Here is an 18,723-nt window from a genome sequence, read left to right on the forward strand (position 1 = left end):
TCGTTGGTGTTGTTAAACGTTATCGCTTGACGTTGGTATACTATTACGAGTGTGAAAAGGCTATGCACGTCTTGTGCGGAGTATCGCGACAGTGAACATATTTTTGGTGTGACGAAACAAGATCGTTGTTTACATGTTAATGCATTTCGATTACCGAGTAGCTGTACAACAGAGAGGAGTCTACAGTTAGTTCGTGCTGTATGTCCCGACGAAAACCACAAGACCACATGTAAATCTATTAGCACAACTCGATGATGTTGATATAGTGTTACTTGAATTAATTATTACCTATTTACACAACATAAAAATAAAAATTCATATCGTAGTAAGTAAGTTTCTTGAACTCGTGCTTGATGAAAACGAATGGTGACAAGTATGCGTTTGTGTTTGAGTGAAAAATAATTATTTAGAGTAGTGACATTTTGTGACCAACGAATGTAAATCGATCATGATATTACAATATACGCTTTCGTCAACATAACGACTTGGTGTAGAAATACTTTCACGTTTTTTGAATAACTGGATTCTCGAGACTTGTTACTTGTACGATGTACCGCTGGTGACTATAACGACCATTTTGTATGATAGTATGTTTTAGTTGTGAGGACAACCATATGATGACTCACCACTTTTCGTTAGCAAAGTAGATTGATTTGTGTGTAAGATGTAAGCGCCGTAACTAGAAACATATGCACTCTGTTGTTGGAGTAGCTGATTTATTGCTATGACATGGACATATCCTGAAGCCTTGGTTTGTTGTCTTACGAAAGATGACGCGACCTCGGTGTCGTAAATTGTGTTAACTAAACTCGTATGGATACCACGATTGTGCTGGACTTACAAATGGTATTCGTATACTGTACACATACAAACTTTTGTGTAAACAACTCTGGTGTTTCTGTTAATACTAGTTCTATGTTGAACTACTTGATTATTACGATACATGAACAACCGTTCAGACAATAAAGTTCTTGAGGTATCGAAACAGTTTGAAAGCACCACCAATCATTGTACAGGTTTGTAGCATGAGCGAATATTTTCGTGTAACATGAATATATTTCATATGTCTTCGGTAAGAAATGGGTTATGTGGGATAATAATTAGTATCGTAAAACTTGTTGTGTTTGATTACATACTATTTTAACATTGTTTGTTGTTGAAAGACGGGCGAGTTTACATTTACATTAAGCAGAGCAACTCAAGTAATAAATTTTACTCGTTTGAAAATCGACAACGGAAAAAATACCGATGAATGGAGTAACAGTAATAATATGTGTGGTATATTATTTTTCGTGATATGCAACCAATCTTCTAAGCAGAACTTGTCAATAATTTATCATGTCGTAGAAAAGCCTATTGTTATGAATTCAAAACAAATGTACTTCACTTATCACGATGATGGAAATTAAGATCAACGCAGTATTTCGAAGTGGTATGTTCAGCAATCACTAAATGACAAAAATATCAAACTGTGCATACAACTCGGTTAGGTAAACGATCCAGTTACAAGTCGGATGTATTCTTGATGTACAGATGACAGTCTGATGATGCAAAGCTCAACCACGCAAATGTGTTCGTTGTAAAGTATTTGACGCAAACAATATATCGAATGGAGACTTCGGTTTCATTACCAAGCTAGTGAAAATTGTTTTCTGTTGGCCAGGTAGGACACATTTGACAAACATCGTACACATTGTATCTTCGTGATGGTAACGACTTTCAGCGGCTTGGTTTCATGTCGGGAATTATTATTTGAGGGTTCAAGAACAATTTCATTCAATACTACAAATGAACAACAATGCATAACACGTAGCAAATAACAGTGTAGCAAGTACTCTTTTGATATTACGAGTGTTGGGCACTAGACACTTCTAGTTGAATTGGATGCATCTAACAAACATATCACAATTTACTTTTGTAATGATCAAAGTCTTAGAGTGTATAACCTCGCGATATTTTACATTTAGCACACACAATGGGGAGTTACTGAAATGATTAGGAATTGATCGCTAGCTTCGAACGGTACTCGATACCCAAAGTGATATTTTCACACTATGTAATGTTTCAATTCTCTGTTGCGAATTCCGACAGTAACGACATTGATGTTAAATCCTCACCCATGGTTATTGCAAGTGAATCCTAAACATCGCAACAGTCGGTCTGGAAATCGAACGCATGCGTACTTTTAGATAGGCGACACTATCCAGTTTATTGCATCCGTGAAATATTCAGAAACGTCGATTGTGATTGTGTTAGCTTGATTCATCATCTATATCCGTGGGCGCAAAGATATCTTAACTTTGGATACAACTCATTCGAAACGAATTGTTGCGTGCAATCTAATAAAGCACAAGTCGAAGACGAATGATTTGATTTCAATGAACTAAAAAGTCCTTTTGTTTTGGTGTTGGGTTTAATACAATTTGTATGACTATAACAAATCCGATTCCAAAAGTGTAATGTTACATTTAACAAAAAGTTTGACGACTTGTAGTCTGATATTGATAGATGTGTAGAGTAATATGACTAGTTTATAAAACCTCGGTAATGTGTTTTTTCATGTCTGTGTTCAACAAATATGTGATCAAGTCTTAGCATTCAACCACGATGGATTAATTCAAGTTTGTGAGTTGTAGTGATATAATCAAGTAAGTGAAAACTAGATTTTTAACAATTGTTAATGTTGTGAATAATTCTTTTGAGTATGGTAAGATGTTAAAATATCTCTTTGACAAACGGAAAGCGGGATCGGGAATAGAGTTGCAATGTTTCATTACTTGTTTCAAATCAATGTGCGTATAATTGTGCGAAAGTTGGTAGTCATGTTTGTCAATCCTATTTCAATTCACACTACACCCAAGTCAAAATATTTGGTTTCGGATTATCTCAATTTACCTATAGAACATCTCGCGAATGGATTCCGACTCCGTACTATAACTAGATCGCTATGTCTGATGCATTATTGTGTCAGCGACGTAGGATTTACAATTATTTCACACCTTTTTCAATAAGCGTCAACTTCACAGAGGATTAGGGTTGGATCAGAAATAAGTGAGAATTTGTCAGTATCCGAATCACCGTCTGCGACGGTTCTGTTATTCGTTACATATTAAATCTTACCAGTGAAATCCAGTTCTGTGACGAATTAATTACCAAAATAGTACCTCGTGAGTGATTGGAATGTATGTAACACCAAGTCGCGAGCGATGGTTATGTCTTAGGTATTATCTTGTGAACGATCGCGGGATTTGTAACTCCTCTTGCAAACAGGCCGCGTTTCCGAATTTCAGAACCGGACGTATTTAGTGTGTCACACAGATCAAAACACCGCCACGGACATCTGTTTTTCAAAATCGCACAGCGCACTGCGCTTTAGTGAATTTCCTGTTTAACCAATCCAAGTCTATTCACACGGGTCATCAGGATTATACAAAGACTTTTAACTCACTCAATACCACGCACCTAATTCTATAAATGACAACGGATTTGTTGACGACTTTCAGATTACCAAACGATATGGCGTCGAACAGCGTCAGCAGTATGCAAGTCGGACCAGTTTCAAATTTTCACGTCGGCGTCAAATTCGTCTCATCACCCAAAAGAGGTGCCGTTAGTCAATATCTTAAAGGTATATTCATCGATGGTAATAACGAAGAGATATCTTTCACGTGTTTCAATCATGAATTGTTCGGGAACATTGAGAAAGCATTCTCCAAACGAAAGAAACTCATGGTTAAATCCGGTTGGGTTCAAATTGGCAAGTTTACTGGCAAACCTGCTGTATTACTGGGACGGGCTTCGTCAGTAACTCTGCATGGAAAATCGAGACATACGACTGAAGAATACCCATTATTGACCTGTGAATCGGTATACGGAAATAAAGACGAATACGTTTCGATCGCCGCTACGTGTGTTTCTCGAGAGGAGAAGACGGTCAACTCTGACACCAAGAAGGGGTTGAAATTATACAGTTTTACATTGAAGGATGATACTGGCGAGGTGGTTTTGGATCAATGGACCAAAGCCTCGCTCGTACCGGGGAAGAAATATCAACTCACTCGTGTTAAAAACTGTGTCGGTAGATTGAAAATCGATCCGTTAACTAGACTTGTCGAATTGAAAGAATAGTTTGCATATTTGTATACCTCAATACAATAATTCATTTTGCGTACAATGTTTGACCTATGTGATTCGACAACTGGGTTAGCGCGGTGTTGTTCTACTGATCGAGGTGTGAAAATTGTGCTATAGCGATGAAGTTGCGACTGTGAACAGCAGACTATTCTGTAGGCGCGAAACAGCGGAATAATCCGAAAGTATTATTCAGGTAGCAATCAATAGCGAGGAAAGAGAACACGATCGGTCATTTGGTACGACTAAACCACGACATCGTATATCATAATTTACGATCAAACTATTTCGCACTGAATGGAATAGTGTAATAAGCGATAGTAGCACACAGCTGTATGGGCAACAATTCAGCGCGCAGGTCATTCGAAATATAGGTCGCACGCACTGCTTAATCCTCACAACAAACAGCGTTTCCGTTTGCACGGTTATTGTTGGCGACTCGTACATATTCAACACCACCCGAGAGATGCCTGAAAGTACGAATCACGACCGCGCCCATAAGAACACATGGTGAATCAGTAGAGACCTTGTAAGAATACACGACGATATACACATTAACAAAGGTTCATTTACATGACTATTTGTTTGATACATATTCAACACGAAGTACGACATGCCAACAACGAAGCCGCTTGCGACCGCAGTCTATACTGAAAAGGGTTACCGTTCGACCACAAGACACAATAGCCGCTTGCCGCCCCCGCCATAAGACATAAAAGCCGCTTGCCACCCCGGGTTTCCCAGCTGCTTGCGACCCCACCCATAATACATAAGAGCCGCTTGCCACCGCACCCATAAGACACAATAACCGCATGCCACCCCCGCCATAAGAAATAAGAGCCGCATGCCACCCCCGCCATAAGACGAAATAGCCGCATGCCACCCCCGGTTTTCCAGCCGCATGCGACCCCGCCCATAAGAAATAAGAGCCGCATGCCACCCCCGCCATAAGACGCAATAGCCGCATGCCACCCCCGCCATAAGAAATAAGAGCCGCATGCCACCCCCGGTTTTCCAGCCGCATGCCACCCCGCCCATAAGAACCCCTGCCACCTCACGAGCGATCTACTATACTACTCCGGCCCGCCAAGTTCTTAATTTTCCTATATCCGGCCCGCCGACTGGAGAAGTTGCCCGCCCCTGATTTAAACGATCAGATCACCTGCATACATGTGACTACCAGAGGTGGTCAAAGTAGCCAAGAAAGCTACTCAAGTAGAAGTAGCGACGAATAAATCTACTCAAGTACGAGTAGAAGTACTTCTTCTTCAATGAGTCACCTAAAACTACTTGAAGTAGAAGTAGGATTATATATATATATATCGACTTTTCAATTAGATAAATAAAAATGAAAAGGGCAAAAGAAAACAGGAAACAAAATACATCAAGATAATAAGTTTTAGGCTCGTATTAAGCGTCTCCAACGTAGGCGGTCGTGCGCGTCTTCAAGCGACAGCCCGCGTTGCGCTAGGTCAGTCTCCATTGTCGAGCGCCATGTTTTCCGATTCCAGCCACCTCTGCGCCATGGCTCCGTCGGAATGTAATTGATGATGGCGGCGGCCGGTTGCTCGTCTTGATGCCGCACTAGATGGCCGATTAGGCGGAAGCGTCGTTCAGCAGCCAGTAGACGGCATGGGACCGTTCCTGTGAGCTCTCGCAATGCATTCGTGGATATATGCTCCGGATGGTGAATGCCGAGTGCATAGCGGAGGAGTGCGTCATAGTTAGCGTTGAGCGTCTTAGCCAGCTTCTCTGTCAGCGTGAGTGCCTCTATTCCGTAGAGAAGAACCTGCTCGACAGTGGCACGGAAGATACGGGTCTTGAGCTGGGTTGAGGCACTTGAATGGAAGAGGCTATGTAGCCGTCTTGCCGCGCCCCAGGCCTTTGCTCGCCTCGCCTTGAGCGCTTTTCCAGAGTCGGCGACGTCAATACCGAGGTACACAAAACTCGTTTCATACTTGAGATCGATTTCTCCCAGTTGAATCGGTGTCGCGTTCTTCGGTAGAGCTGGTATGGCCAGAACCTCAGTCTTCTTGGCGTTGATCTGGAGTCCAACGAGAGCGGCGGCGGCCTCTAGCTGGTTAATGAGGCGCTGTGCCGATGCGGTGTTCGGGGCAAGCAAGGCTAGGTCGTCTGCGTAGGCAAGAATACCTACTTGTATTGCCTCGCGAGTCGTACGCGTGCGCGTTCCTTGCCGTGGCCGCCATTCAAAGAAGTTCGTATTATCCGGGAAGGCCGTTCGCAGGACGAAGTCAAGGATGACCACGAACAGGAATGGTGCCAGGGTGTCACCTTGAAGCACACCAGCCGAAGTGTTGAAATCTCCGCTTGGGCCGTCATCTGTTCGGACTCGCGCTCGTGTGTCAGTGTAGAGGGCCATAATGGCGTACGTTATCACCTCAGGAATTCCGTAGAATCTGAGGATCTCTGCCATGGCTGGGCGCGAGACCGAGTCGAAGGCTTTCGCGAAATCAACGAAGACGGCCACAACGTTCTTTTTGCGTGAGCGACAGGTGTCAATGATTGTGCGCAGTGCCAGGATGTGCTCTGTAGTACCGCGAGATGGTCGAAATCCATTCTGAGCATTCAGGAGCTTGGTAGAGAGTTGCTCACGTATGCGAAGGAGCAATACTCGGTCGAACAACTTGGCAGCGGTCTGCATCAGGGAGATGCCTCTGTAGTTCGCTGGGTCACTCGCAGCGCCTTTCTTGTAGATTGGGCCGATTTCACTCTCGAGCCACTCAGGGGGCACCGGGCCGCCTTCTAGGACGTCATTCATGACGTCGAGGAGCACAGGTGCAACGCCCGAGGTGTAAGCAGCTGTTGGGATGCCGTCCGTACCGGTGGCCTTGAATTGTGGTACTCCACGCATGGCTGTCTTGAGCTCACCTAGCGTGATCAGGGCTGTATTGATCGCTAGAGGATTTGCTGCTAGTGAAGGCGGTGCAACGAGCACATCGATGTCCGGTGCAGGTGTAGATAACAGGGTCTCGAAGTGTGCAGCGAGGTCTTCCGTACAGGCCTTCACGCGGGCCCTCTTGAAGCCAACTAGTTCACCGATGGCTTTCCAGGCTGCTCTTGATCAGCCTGCTTCCAACTCGTTTTCCACGGAAAGGGCAATAGCTTCGACTCGTTCCTTGCGAGCTGCGTCGTAAACGTTTGCAAGGTACAGAGCTGCCTCGTTAGCATCGCTATGTGCGTCCAGTGTTCCAGAGGTGTACGCAGCACGTCTGAGAGTCTTAAGGTTACGGCGTGCACTGAGCACTGTTGGGTCGGATTCCCAGGCTAATTTTGGCCGTGGCTTGCTACGGGCCTCACCGAGCGTTTCACGGGCTGCATCCTTGACTGCTGCTACAAGTGGCGCAAAGGCGGTCGGTATAGTATTTTGGATCTCGAGGGCGTGGAGTGTGTGCATGGTAAAGACATTCATCTTATCTGCGTCCTTGAGATCGAACCAATTTGGTAGCGGCTCCTTCGGTGTGCGCTTCGGGACGAACGGGAGGTGTTCACGAAGCGTGGCCAACACCAAGCGATGGTCACTGCTCATCATTAGCATGCGCACCGTTCGGCAGTTCGTGAAATGGCGCCGTGCGGGAGCATTGCAGCAGATATAATCCAGCCGTGTGTTGCGTTGGCGCATACCGTCAAATGTCGTCCTACGCTTCGGCTTCATAGAGAAGTTGGCGTTGAGAGGAATGAGGTCGCAGCGGTCGAGTAGATTAGTGAAATGCTCCGAGTTGCTGTTCTCGTTGCCAACTGGGAAGCGAACTCGCTGCGAGCGCTCGGCCAATGTGGCATTCATGTCCCCAAGCAGCATGGTTATGTCGCGCTGCGGGTAAGTTGATAGAATGCCTTCTAGTTGGTCGTAGAAAGCGAGCGTATCAGCTGGGAAGGCAGTGGTGTTCGGAGAAGTTGGTCCATACGCGCACACGAGGTGCAGTTTGCGGCGACGGAGTTGAATGCTGGCTGTGATAATGCGGCTGTTTATAACGTCAATCTTTGCCTCAGCGTGGAAACGCTGGGATAAGATTAGACCGACGCCTCCAACTCCGCCTTGGTTGGCAGGTGATTGGATCATGATGATGCCTGCGCCTAGGTCTTTTTCGCGGAATGGTTCAGTGAAGTGTTGGCGATGTTCTTGGATTGCCAACGCATCAAGTTTGAGGTCAGTCACGAGTGCGGCAGCTTCTTCCTGACGCCATACAGAGTTCAAAGTTCTCGTGTTCAGAGTTCCGAGTTTAACTTTTGCATTTAGGCTAATCCTCAGGGATCTTGGTCGAGGCTTCGGGTCCCCGGCGCCGCCCGGCAGATCCCAGTCTTTCTGTTGATATTGTCCAACTCGGCGAGTACGCAGTATCTTAAGGTAGTAAAGTCTTCGTCGCACTTTGCGACTTGGTCTACTCTGTTCTTTACTGCCTATACTGCGCAGCACGTCCAAGCTGTACGTAATCATGACAAGCAATCAGCTAGCGGAGCGAGAAATACACGTCTGCACTCGGCGACTGACTAAAGCGACTGATTGACCGACTTTAAATCTACTCAAGTAAGTAAGTAGTTTTGAAAACAGTCTTAATTCGTTCGCATGGACTGTCAAAAGCTGCGAATTGAGCTATGCGGCAGGTGCAGAGAGCTTGATTCACATTGATGCATATCAGGAGGTATCAATATTTGACTGAATAAGCATTGTTTCGCATCATGGAATAAAAATTATAGTATTGATATGAAAGTGCGATACTAACCATTTGTTTACTAGAATACCCCGTTTTAGAGAATATCATGGCATGGCGCCCTACCCCATATTATAAGGCGCCAAGTTTAGGCGAAGAGAAATACGTAGAAATTGTATCGGATACGGTTTCATCACTTTACGCGATTAGTATACGTTAATAACAAATATTGTGGATCTTAAAAGTTATATTTAGTGTAACTATATTTTCGGAAAATAGAGGCATTACTACACTTGCTTTTGTCTGGTAGACAAAAGAACTGAAAGTAATTAGAACTCAAAGTATGATACTCGCAATTGAAAGTGAAATACAAATACCACTTCTTAAAAGTGGAAAATATACTTCATGCCTTTTGTCCATAAAGCTTCAAAGGTGGTCTGCTAAAACAGGTGTAACGTTCAAAAAAGCTGGATTTCCCAGATTAGCAAGACATGTAATGGCCTGCTGGATTACGATATGATAGGTAATTGCGAAACGGTAGTTTCAAACGTTATGGTGGATCATATTTACTGTGATGAAATATTTGATATGGGCGACAATGCGGTGTGAGAGGAATCAACCAATCCGGTATCTAAATTATATTCACTGATACTTTCATGAAAACATATTTGTCAGCCCAGTACTACTATGCGCGAAGCGCAACAAAATTTCTGGGCTTTACTTGAATTTTATGAATATTAAATGTTGGTACTCCGTGAAAACAGCCTCGAAATTCCTCAGGCTATCTTTAGTATTGGGGGATTAAACTACTTCTACTTGACAAACTGAAAATAGCGAAAAGTAAGTAAGTAGATCACAAAATTTTATGAAGTAGAAGTAGAGAAAATCAGATCTACTTGAGTAAGTACCACAAGTATAGGAAAACTACTTGAGTACTTCCAAAAAGTAGAAGTACTTCGTTACTGACCACCTCTGGTGACTACATTATATAACTATTATTTATCTGTTGGCCGAAAGCATGAGTGGCAAGGCAGAATGCAGTTTCTCTGGTGTTTATAAACCTTGTTTCATTCCACAGCTCACTTTTGTAACATTTGCAAGCAAGTTTTATAGATCATGATGAATGTAAGATAAAACAACCCCGTAAGGCATAAACAAATAAAAACGCGATCATAAAAAGGCACAGTTCCTTTATTTCATACAAATTCCACTTTGTTGCAAAATACTTCTGTAATGATAGCAAACATTTCAGTTATAAGGGTATTAGTATAGTTTCAATTGCAATTTTATCTCTTCGGTTGTGACCTGAACCCAAATCCTTAACCCACCGACACCTGATCGTAACCTTCCCCATTGGCTGTCAAGGTCAAGAAATCTGTGTTTCACATGACCAGCACCAGCCGGGCCTGTTCTATGCTGCAGAACCGTTTGCAGATGAGCTGCCAATCCCGGAGCTATACGAACATTCGGTTTTCGCTGACTCGAGCCCAAAAAATTCACATTTACATTCGAACCGGGTTTCGCAGAGAGTATAGGGCTGTAAGTGTAACAACGATGGCATTACAGAGTGACAGTCTGTCCGAAATAAACCAATGATGATGATGAAATGGTGATTGAAAGAATAGACAGTTGCAATGTTATTTTGGTAGGTTGCATGGCAGAATTCCAGCTGCCGCATTCAAGTGCATGTCTTGACAATCGAATCTAGACCCATTTTGTCAAAGCCCAGTTGTCTGATGACTGCATCTATCAGACGGATTGACAACCATGCACTCCAGTTGTCCCAAATACAAGCATTCTCCGGCTTTTTACCTCATAGTATCATATCATATCAATGCGACGCCAATCTTCGTCATTCAGAAACACATGACAGGCCAGTTCAGATTTCAGGATATCACGTCCCGAACTTCCCTTGAAAAGTAGCCAACCAGCAGTCATCACAGACCAGATAAACTCTTTAACAAGATGTCTCTCAATTTTCTGCGTAATGATTCATTACCCTCGCAAACGATATGCGTTGAATCTTCATCGATCTGGATTATTGTGTCGTGCAGCAATATCATATGCCCGGTAGTGGTGTCTTCGACTTTCGCATTGGTGTAACCTTCCTTGATCAAATTCTCCAGAATGCTGTCAACGTGCAGTTTACCCCAAATCAGCGGTCTGTGCAATGCGCTGGCTTCTTGGAATTTTCGTTTCTTGCTGCCCGGAATAGGCTTGGACACTACTTTTAAGGAGTGTTCGTTATTTTTGACCTGTAGCTCTCCAGATAACGCAGCGAGCATTGTGCCTGGCTTTACTTCAGCCGGTAACAACGTTGACGCCAGGTCAGGTGACAGCGAAACCTTTTCATAATTTCGTTTAACATTCAGCTTCAAGACTGATTTTTTTTCCAAGATAAGGGGCTGCTTTTTAAGTTGCAAACACAGATCCTTCCGATGGGGATGCGAAGCAGGTGGCTTTGCATAACTCGCAGGAACGATGGCATATTTAGGATCGAGGTCATTGATAGTAAGACTCGCACTTGTGAAATTCAAGCGCGTGTCAATTTCAAAATGGAAAACTTTCATTTGAACCGGTTGAAAAGGAGCCAACGCTTCTATGTACGGGAAATCCGGTTCCACAAATATGATGGAATTATTGGGTGAATTTTTCCACATATCAACAAAATGCACCACGTCGCCAAATCTCAATGAGGGGTGTCCGGTTAGTACGACACAAGGCTTCCTGAAGGACGAAGAAAGCCCTTCGTGAATGCTTGAAAATACTTTGAGCCGGCCCATGTTTATAAGCTCGTCATGGGCAAATGGAGGCTCGGGTATGTACACTTTATTTTGTTTATTTGGGTGAAGCCACTCGGAAAATACTTGAGAGAACGCGAGACAGTCTTTGGCAACAGGTGATATGAAGTATATCGGTATCGAATTAAGCCCGGACTGTTCCATGTATGTCAAAAGGCATTCCAACAAGTCATAAACCAATCCCGAGGGAAGGCATGGTATGAGTGCATTACCTCCAGATTTTAATGTAGCGGCAAGGCAGTTACAGAATTCATTGAGCATGCCCCCAGGATTATTCATAAATGGACGTCCTAACCCGGTGAAAATCAATGCATCACTGTTGCGAAGATGTGAAATGTCCATCGGTTGAGGGTGTGTTGTCAAGTCTGAACTGCTCGACATGTAAACAAATTTTTCGTAATTCGACTCTACCGACCAATTACAACTGCCCAACGTGTATCCCGAACTGTAGGCAGTCACAGTAAGGCTGCCAAATATGCTAATCTTTTCAGCATATCCGACGACATGTACTTTGGATAATGCGCTGCTGAGTTCATTCTCATTATAGCACTGCCTCCAACACATCAAGTCTTTATTCCACGCCTCCGATAAACTTGCTGGCAGACATTTTTCCAAGCTTCTACTTTTCCATTTTGAAGCTTGATTCTTCCCACTTGGAAGTTGACAATACTTCACTATCTCTTTCATCAAAAGTCGACCAATTTGATGAGTGGGGTCCGTAGCATATATAGTCCCCTGAAAACCACAGTATTCAGTGATATAGGGAATGGCCAACATACTAGCACTATTTGATACCAAGATTATATCCACAGTGGATAAATCTAATAAATCAACCTCGGGTAAACAGAACTCGGGTGAGCTGTCCACAAATACTGATCCACAGCATTCTTTTAGTTCAGTTTCCGTGACTATTTTGCCATTGGAATCGCGGAGTACGAATGGGTTGAACTTGGCTTTCGGATTCTTCCTTTTGGGCGTAGAAGTCCATGGTAGGAATCCAAGCGATGACAATAAATCGAGACTGCAATCGAACATCACCACGCATGACTTGAATTTCAATACAATGCATGGGCAGTAGTCGTTTGGAGATAAGTTATAAAGACGCATTTTCTTTTTACGATATCTGCACGGAGCAAAGCAACCCATTAATTCAACCGCAGCAATCGATAAAACTAGTATTAAATGATGATAACATATTAAACATAAACTCTTCATACGCATGCCCAATGGGCATTGTTGTACAATGTACAGTACATACTTCGGTTTTCGCAACTTGCAAATTGACGATTTGTGCTGCGTGCAGTGTATGTCGTAAGTTTCCAACAATTTACGACGGTAGCGACGGTGCCTCTGTAAAGCGACGGAAACGACGCGACCGACGTTCCACTTTCTAGCCCTGTGAGGAAGACGAGGAAGTCAGTTTATTTATTTTCTTGCATCAAGCATCAGAATTGATCAACTATCTCGTAAAAAAGAATGTAAATGCAGTATGGAACAGCATCTCGCCGGCTATCCGACAGTCGTCGAGCAACTGCCCAAGACACACACACGATTATGTACAATGCGATAGAGAGAGAGAGAGAATCTTTATTCGTATACATTACATATCAACATTACACTACAAAAATGTAACAGTGAAATGCGACATGCAAGGTAGACGGGAGGCTCGATATGACAAAGTCTTCAGAGCCGAGCCACCCAGGACAAGAGCAATTTTCACAGTTGATAACTAATAAACAAAAACAAAAAAGAAAAAAAGAATTAACTAACGAACGAAAAGAAAAATAAGACACATTATCATGGACCAATTCAAAATACAATGCAAATACAATTTAGCCGTAGTTAGAGATAAGGGAATGAAAACATTGTTTTTTAAATGCACAAGAGTCTAAATTGCGGAGATTAGGTGGCAGTTTGTTCAAACATTGACACCAATAAAACTGATCGAATTTTGTACTAGACTGGTAGAGTGGTGTTGCACAGACAGAGACAAGTTGGAAGAAAATCTGGTATGATGTTGGTGGGTATCTGAAGGTATCTTGAACAGATTATCAAAATATAGTGGCAGTTCACCCTGATGATAGCTATATATGCATAAATTTCATAACCTCAAATTTGAAAATGTCTTCCACTTTCAATATTCCAACGCTTCGATAAATGCTATTACAATTTTCGTATCTAGATTTACGACAGAGAATTCGTATGGCTCGGTTTTGCAAGACTTGCAATTTCTGCAGATGTTTTTTTGCAGCAGGTCCCCGAACTAGGATCCCATAATGAGATAGCGACCGGCGGTCCAGTATCCTGGACCGCGATTGTTTAACACGGAGGAGTCGTTATTTATTCTAAGATAGCTCGACCTGCATTACTTTCTAAACTGTAACAATCGATTTATATTGATAGCTATTATGAATACGCATAAATAAGACCATGTACAACCTATTATATCAATGTATATCCTGCTTGAAATGCAGATTGAACACGCAAAAACGTTTCCCGCAAAATTGAATTTGTAATGATGTTCGCGTCAATGAACGCCTGGAATATAAACCATTGTATCCTCCGTTCTAGACGTCAAATAACCAATTACAGTTATCTTCTATGACTTGTTGTTGGTCATACTATTCTATGAAAGTACTTATATTCTATCAAAGATTAGCACGTAGAGATGTTTCAAATCGACGTGAAAGAAAGCAATACCTTTACGTGAAAATCATGGCTGCGGAAGTTCATCCGACTCGTTGCGGCTTCAAACAGATGTACAATTGCTTCAAGCAATTGCAAATTGTACATATGGTTGGCCATTATCCTAGCATATTCATCAATATCCCTATCATGGGGTTTAGTATTGTATAACAAAGCCGACACAAGCCCTAACACTACACAAATAAGCGTGAGAGTTAGGCTATTTTGGTACCAGAGCCTGTAATAACAACATCATATAGAGGCAGTTATACATATGTTTAGATGGCACACGAAGTTACTGTTGGCTTCTATGACTACTGTTGATCATACATGGAACATTAGCCGTGTAGCATACAGTTCAAACTGATGCGAAATAAACCAATAATGTATCACATGAAATGACTTCTCGAGCGTATATGGGCACTGGGCAGTGTCGAATAAGCCAATATGTGTATACCTACGAATCCGTTATGCAGTTGCAAGTTACATATAACAAGCCACTGGGGTTGATACCACTTCAATAGCATGGAGATATATAAAATAGTTACTATGTTATGTAGAATTGGAAGTGAATTGCTTTCCGCGAGATTACGCGATTACGTAATCGATTACTCATCGGCGGCGGCCGCGTGATTCGGCTTATCATGTCTAGATTGTCTACCTTTCCAAGATCGTAGCGCTGGGTTATGAAGTGCTATAGTAGCGTGTAATGTCTCGTTGGAACGTAGAGATTCATGCGAAACGCAATCAGGTGGTCATATACCAAGAGAGGGCCTAAGTATGACGTCAGGAGATATAGAAGAACAAAATTGTATTTTATTTTCAAGAAATCGAGAACATATTCTCGCACACCGCTATTCCCTCTGGCGTCTGAGCCGTAAGAGTATCTCAGACCGCTAGGCGGCTACTTCAGGTTTACGGCCATATATTGGGCGTCGATTTAAGCCATATGGATGACATTTTATCGTCTTTTTTGTGGATGCAGTAAAATTTTGGTCAGTAGGCCGGCCGATAAGAAAGGGTCAAGGCAGGGGTGGGCAAACTTTTGAGCTCGCGGGCCGCATTCAACATCTGAATCCATTCGCGGGCCGCACTATATAAAATCGGAATTATAAACCAAAACGCAATATTGGTATTTGATTATATAGTGAGGATATGGAGATAACTTATTTTAGCAAACCAAGCATTGCTTTGATGATATCGTACATGCTTCAGGAACAGTGGCGAGATTTCATAGGCTGGTCGACCTCACTAACCAATTTGTCAAAACTATAGAGATGAAAGTCGGTGGTCCCGATTCTTAGACCAGGATTGAAATTTAAATCTGTCAGCAGCGATCTGTTCATAGATTTGCTAATTCCAATTTGGTTCAGTTCCAGGACACACAATGCTGACCACATCATAACCATGTTAGCTTCAAACACGCTTATACTGTGCGTGGATGAAATATAGATACCCTAATTCTACGCATACAGAGAACGAATCTACCTAAGACACGCGCGAATCGTTTTTTATAAGCACATCACTGAAATAATTAAAACTGGAGAAACTGGAGTGGCCAATCTGAAATCACACTCGTGATCCGAATTCTGTCAATCTCGTTTAGGATTTCTGTGATTTTTAGCAGTTGAAACCTTTCAAACTGCGCAGGCTTTAATATCGGGCTGTCGCGCCAGACATTAAACCTAAAAACTAATATAGAAAGTATTTACCTCAGAACAGTGGTTCTCAAACTTTGCAAGTCACGCCCCCTTATGATAGTGAAAGATTTCGCGTCCCCCCTTATCGCCATATCACAAAACGCAACCAGGATGCTAGCAAACCTAACGGGTAGTTTGATGGCACGGAAGGCTACGACTGTGGATGAGAGATTTTTAAACATGAAATTCAGACTAAATACAGAGCATTAATGGCGAATTTGTTGTAAATCGCGCGGGGCGCGAATTTTTTTTCACTTGATACAAGTTTCGCGCTCCTCTTCAGATGCCTTCACGCCCTCAAGGGGGGCGCGCCCAAGTTTGAGAACCACGTTCTTAAAATTATCATGGTGAAATATACTAAAAACTTTAATCAAGTTCCTGCATAAATTCGATTCTTAGTACGCATTTTATCAATATTTTAATAAGTTTCTTTAGACTCTCGCGGGCCGCACAGAACGGTGTTGCGGGCCGCATGCGGCCCGCGGGCCGTAGTTTGCCCACCCCTGGGTTAAGGCATAGTAGACTGATCTGAGAGTTTGATGAGGAATTAAATTTTTAAGGCGATAGAGAGCCCCGACACAACGCGAGATTTTAGTTTTTATATTGTTGATATGATCAGACCAACCGAGTTTATCATCAATGATAATGCCAAGATATTTAACAGTTTTATGTGTATCAAGATGTGCGTTATTTACTATAATTTCACTTCGATTCACTTGTGTATGAAACACGAGAGTTTTGGTTTTGGAGGCATTGAGCTGAAGTTGGTTACATGCCATCCATTTTGACACTGTCGATAGCTTAGTGTTAATGTTGTGAAATGCATCAGATAACTTTTTACCGGGTATAACTAGACTGGTGTCATCAGCAAACAGCGTGATGTCATCGTCAATACAAGACACACGATGCGATGTAATGAACAGATTGGGGGATGCCGAACGACCAGTTGGGGTCTCTTCAACTGACATCCACGTCGGCCTAGTGCCCGACGTCATAGTCTTCATCGATTTTAATCTTTCTTCGTCGGTCCCTTTAGAAGTGTTTGCTCATTTCTTTCTTTATAGGGTATTTTTTCGGGCTTTGCGTAGATGGCGCCGATACCCAGCACTACGCTATCTCCATGTTCATATTCAAGTCCAAATACAAGAATCCATACTAGTCAGCCCTTCAAGTTTAACCATAGTGTCCTATGTGGTGTGGACACAAGCAGATCTCACGGCTCAGTGAAATTGGTCTACATCACATATTCCATTTGACTGAAGGCGATTTGACGGTAATTTTTGATCGGCTTGCCGAGCATCAAATTTAATAAAACGGCTATCAATCGAAAGCTGGCGCTGTACTGATTACGACCATATAAATTCTATTTCCCTCTTGGCCCTGGAACTCCCACAATCAGCCTCGAATTTTTCATTGTTATGGAGAGTGGTATAGTGACGCAGCAAAGCCGTCTGGCGAAACGAGAGCGTAGCACATGAGCAAATGAGTGGCTGCGCGGCGAGAGTGAGTGCTCAAAGGGCTGAACAAAAATGAACTTTTTCTTCAGATTTCACTGTCTACTTGATAAAATTGTTAGGTTGGTGAAAACAACGCTGCACACCAACTTTAGCTCAATTCCAACCAGTAGAAGCGATTTTCTCAGGGTTGTAACCAAGTCACAAGGCTCCGAGTCACAAGTCATTCTCGCTTTTATATTTTTGACTCGAGTCAAGTCGAGTCATTTTCAATTCCCACGGAGTCAAGTCCGAGTCCAAGTCAGCGAACAGAGGATCGAGTCCGAGTCGGTATTATGACTCGAGTCCGAGTCCAAGTCATTGTGTTGACTGCTCAGTTTCCAGTTAAAGTCTTCCTAAACCCACTTTTTATAACTCTGTTTGGTGATATTGAATGATTCGCATTTATAATATATCAATTTTCCTCACTTTTAGCAGTTTCTGGTCGCATTTTCAAGCACCAGTACCAACTAACGAAATCCCAATAGTGTGTTGGCTTCGAAATTACAATGAAATGTCGGTCTTGGCCGTCTGAATCTCGAGTCAATGACTTGCTTCGAGTCATGCGCAATGACTCGAGTCCAAGTCGAGTCAATGCACAGATTGACTCGAGTCGAGTCGAGTCATTTCCGTATTTTGAGAAAATGACTCGAGTCGAGTCGAGTCATCCGAAAATCGTGACTCGAGTCATTACAACCCTGGATTTTCTTGCTGTAGAAAGTTTTGAATTCATCATTAAAAAACAAACAAAAAAACGATATTTTTAAAATTTTTCTGTCAACCCCATCAAGTTTTTAGGCTGTAAGCAGAGATGATGCACACCAAATTTGGCTCAATTCCAACCCCTAGAGGCGAAGTCAGTGCAGTATAAACATTTGTGTTTGAATAAAATAGTATTCACGGTGACCAACTCTATAATTATTATTTATTATAAATCATGGAATTGGAAATTTTTCTACTGCAATAACTTCGCTTTGCAGATGCGATTGTGCGGGCCAGCGACAATATCGTGCAAACCAATCCAGATGCGATTGTGCAGGTCAGCGGAACTAAGGTTGTTGAAGACGCGATAAATCAGGCCAGCGACGATTGCCGAGCGCGCGGCTAACAATGATCTAATTAATTTCGCAATCATCTCAGCGGAAGATTGCGTCGCGTTACATTGTGGGCCATTCCATACACAGACAACCGATGTTCACATCACTACCTCTTCAAATCTCCTGAAATTTGGTACACGTGGAGATGA

At 42.8% G+C, this 18,723-nt stretch overlaps 3 protein-coding genes across 3 annotated transcripts; 1 reads left to right on the top strand and 2 right to left on the bottom strand.

The window, feature by feature from the left end:
- Positions 1–2,037: 2,037 nt before the first annotated feature.
- On the top strand, positions 2,038–4,219 carry LOC145441542 (uncharacterized). Its single transcript, XM_080319428.1, has 2 exons — positions 2,038–2,648; positions 3,504–4,219. Exon 2 carries the CDS (start codon positions 3,517–3,519, stop codon positions 4,126–4,128), a length of 612 nt encoding a protein of 203 aa, XP_080175554.1. The 5' UTR covers positions 2,038–2,648; positions 3,504–3,516; the 3' UTR covers positions 4,129–4,219.
- Positions 4,220–7,213: 2,994 nt separating this feature from the next.
- LOC145440168 (uncharacterized) lies at positions 7,214–8,584 on the bottom strand. Its single transcript, XM_080317745.1, has one exon. The coding sequence runs from the start codon at positions 8,582–8,584 to the stop codon at positions 7,214–7,216; it is 1,371 nt and encodes a 456-aa protein (XP_080173871.1).
- A 1,387-nt stretch (positions 8,585–9,971) lies between these two features.
- LOC145441543 (integrator complex subunit 9-like) lies at positions 9,972–12,760 on the bottom strand. The gene has a single exon (XM_080319429.1). It carries the CDS (start codon positions 12,743–12,745, stop codon positions 10,736–10,738), a length of 2,010 nt encoding a protein of 669 aa, XP_080175555.1. The 5' UTR covers positions 12,746–12,760; the 3' UTR covers positions 9,972–10,735.
- Between the last annotated feature and the right edge of the window lie 5,963 nt (positions 12,761–18,723).

This window comes from Botryllus schlosseri, chromosome 6, assembly GCF_051294905.1.
Source record: "Botryllus schlosseri isolate E-star chromosome 6, Bs_hap1, whole genome shotgun sequence".
Taxonomy (NCBI): domain Eukaryota; kingdom Metazoa; phylum Chordata; class Ascidiacea; order Stolidobranchia; family Styelidae; genus Botryllus; species Botryllus schlosseri.

Coding starts and splice junctions, on each gene's coding strand:
- LOC145441542 (XM_080319428.1), top strand. CDS start 3,517: ATGGCGTCGAACAGCGTCAGCAGTATGCAAGTCGGACCAGTTTCAAAT.
- LOC145440168 (XM_080317745.1), bottom strand. CDS start 8,584: ATGATTACGTACAGCTTGGACGTGCTGCGCAGTATAGGCAGTAAAGAA.
- LOC145441543 (XM_080319429.1), bottom strand. CDS start 12,745: ATGGGTTGCTTTGCTCCGTGCAGATATCGTAAAAAGAAAATGCGTCTT.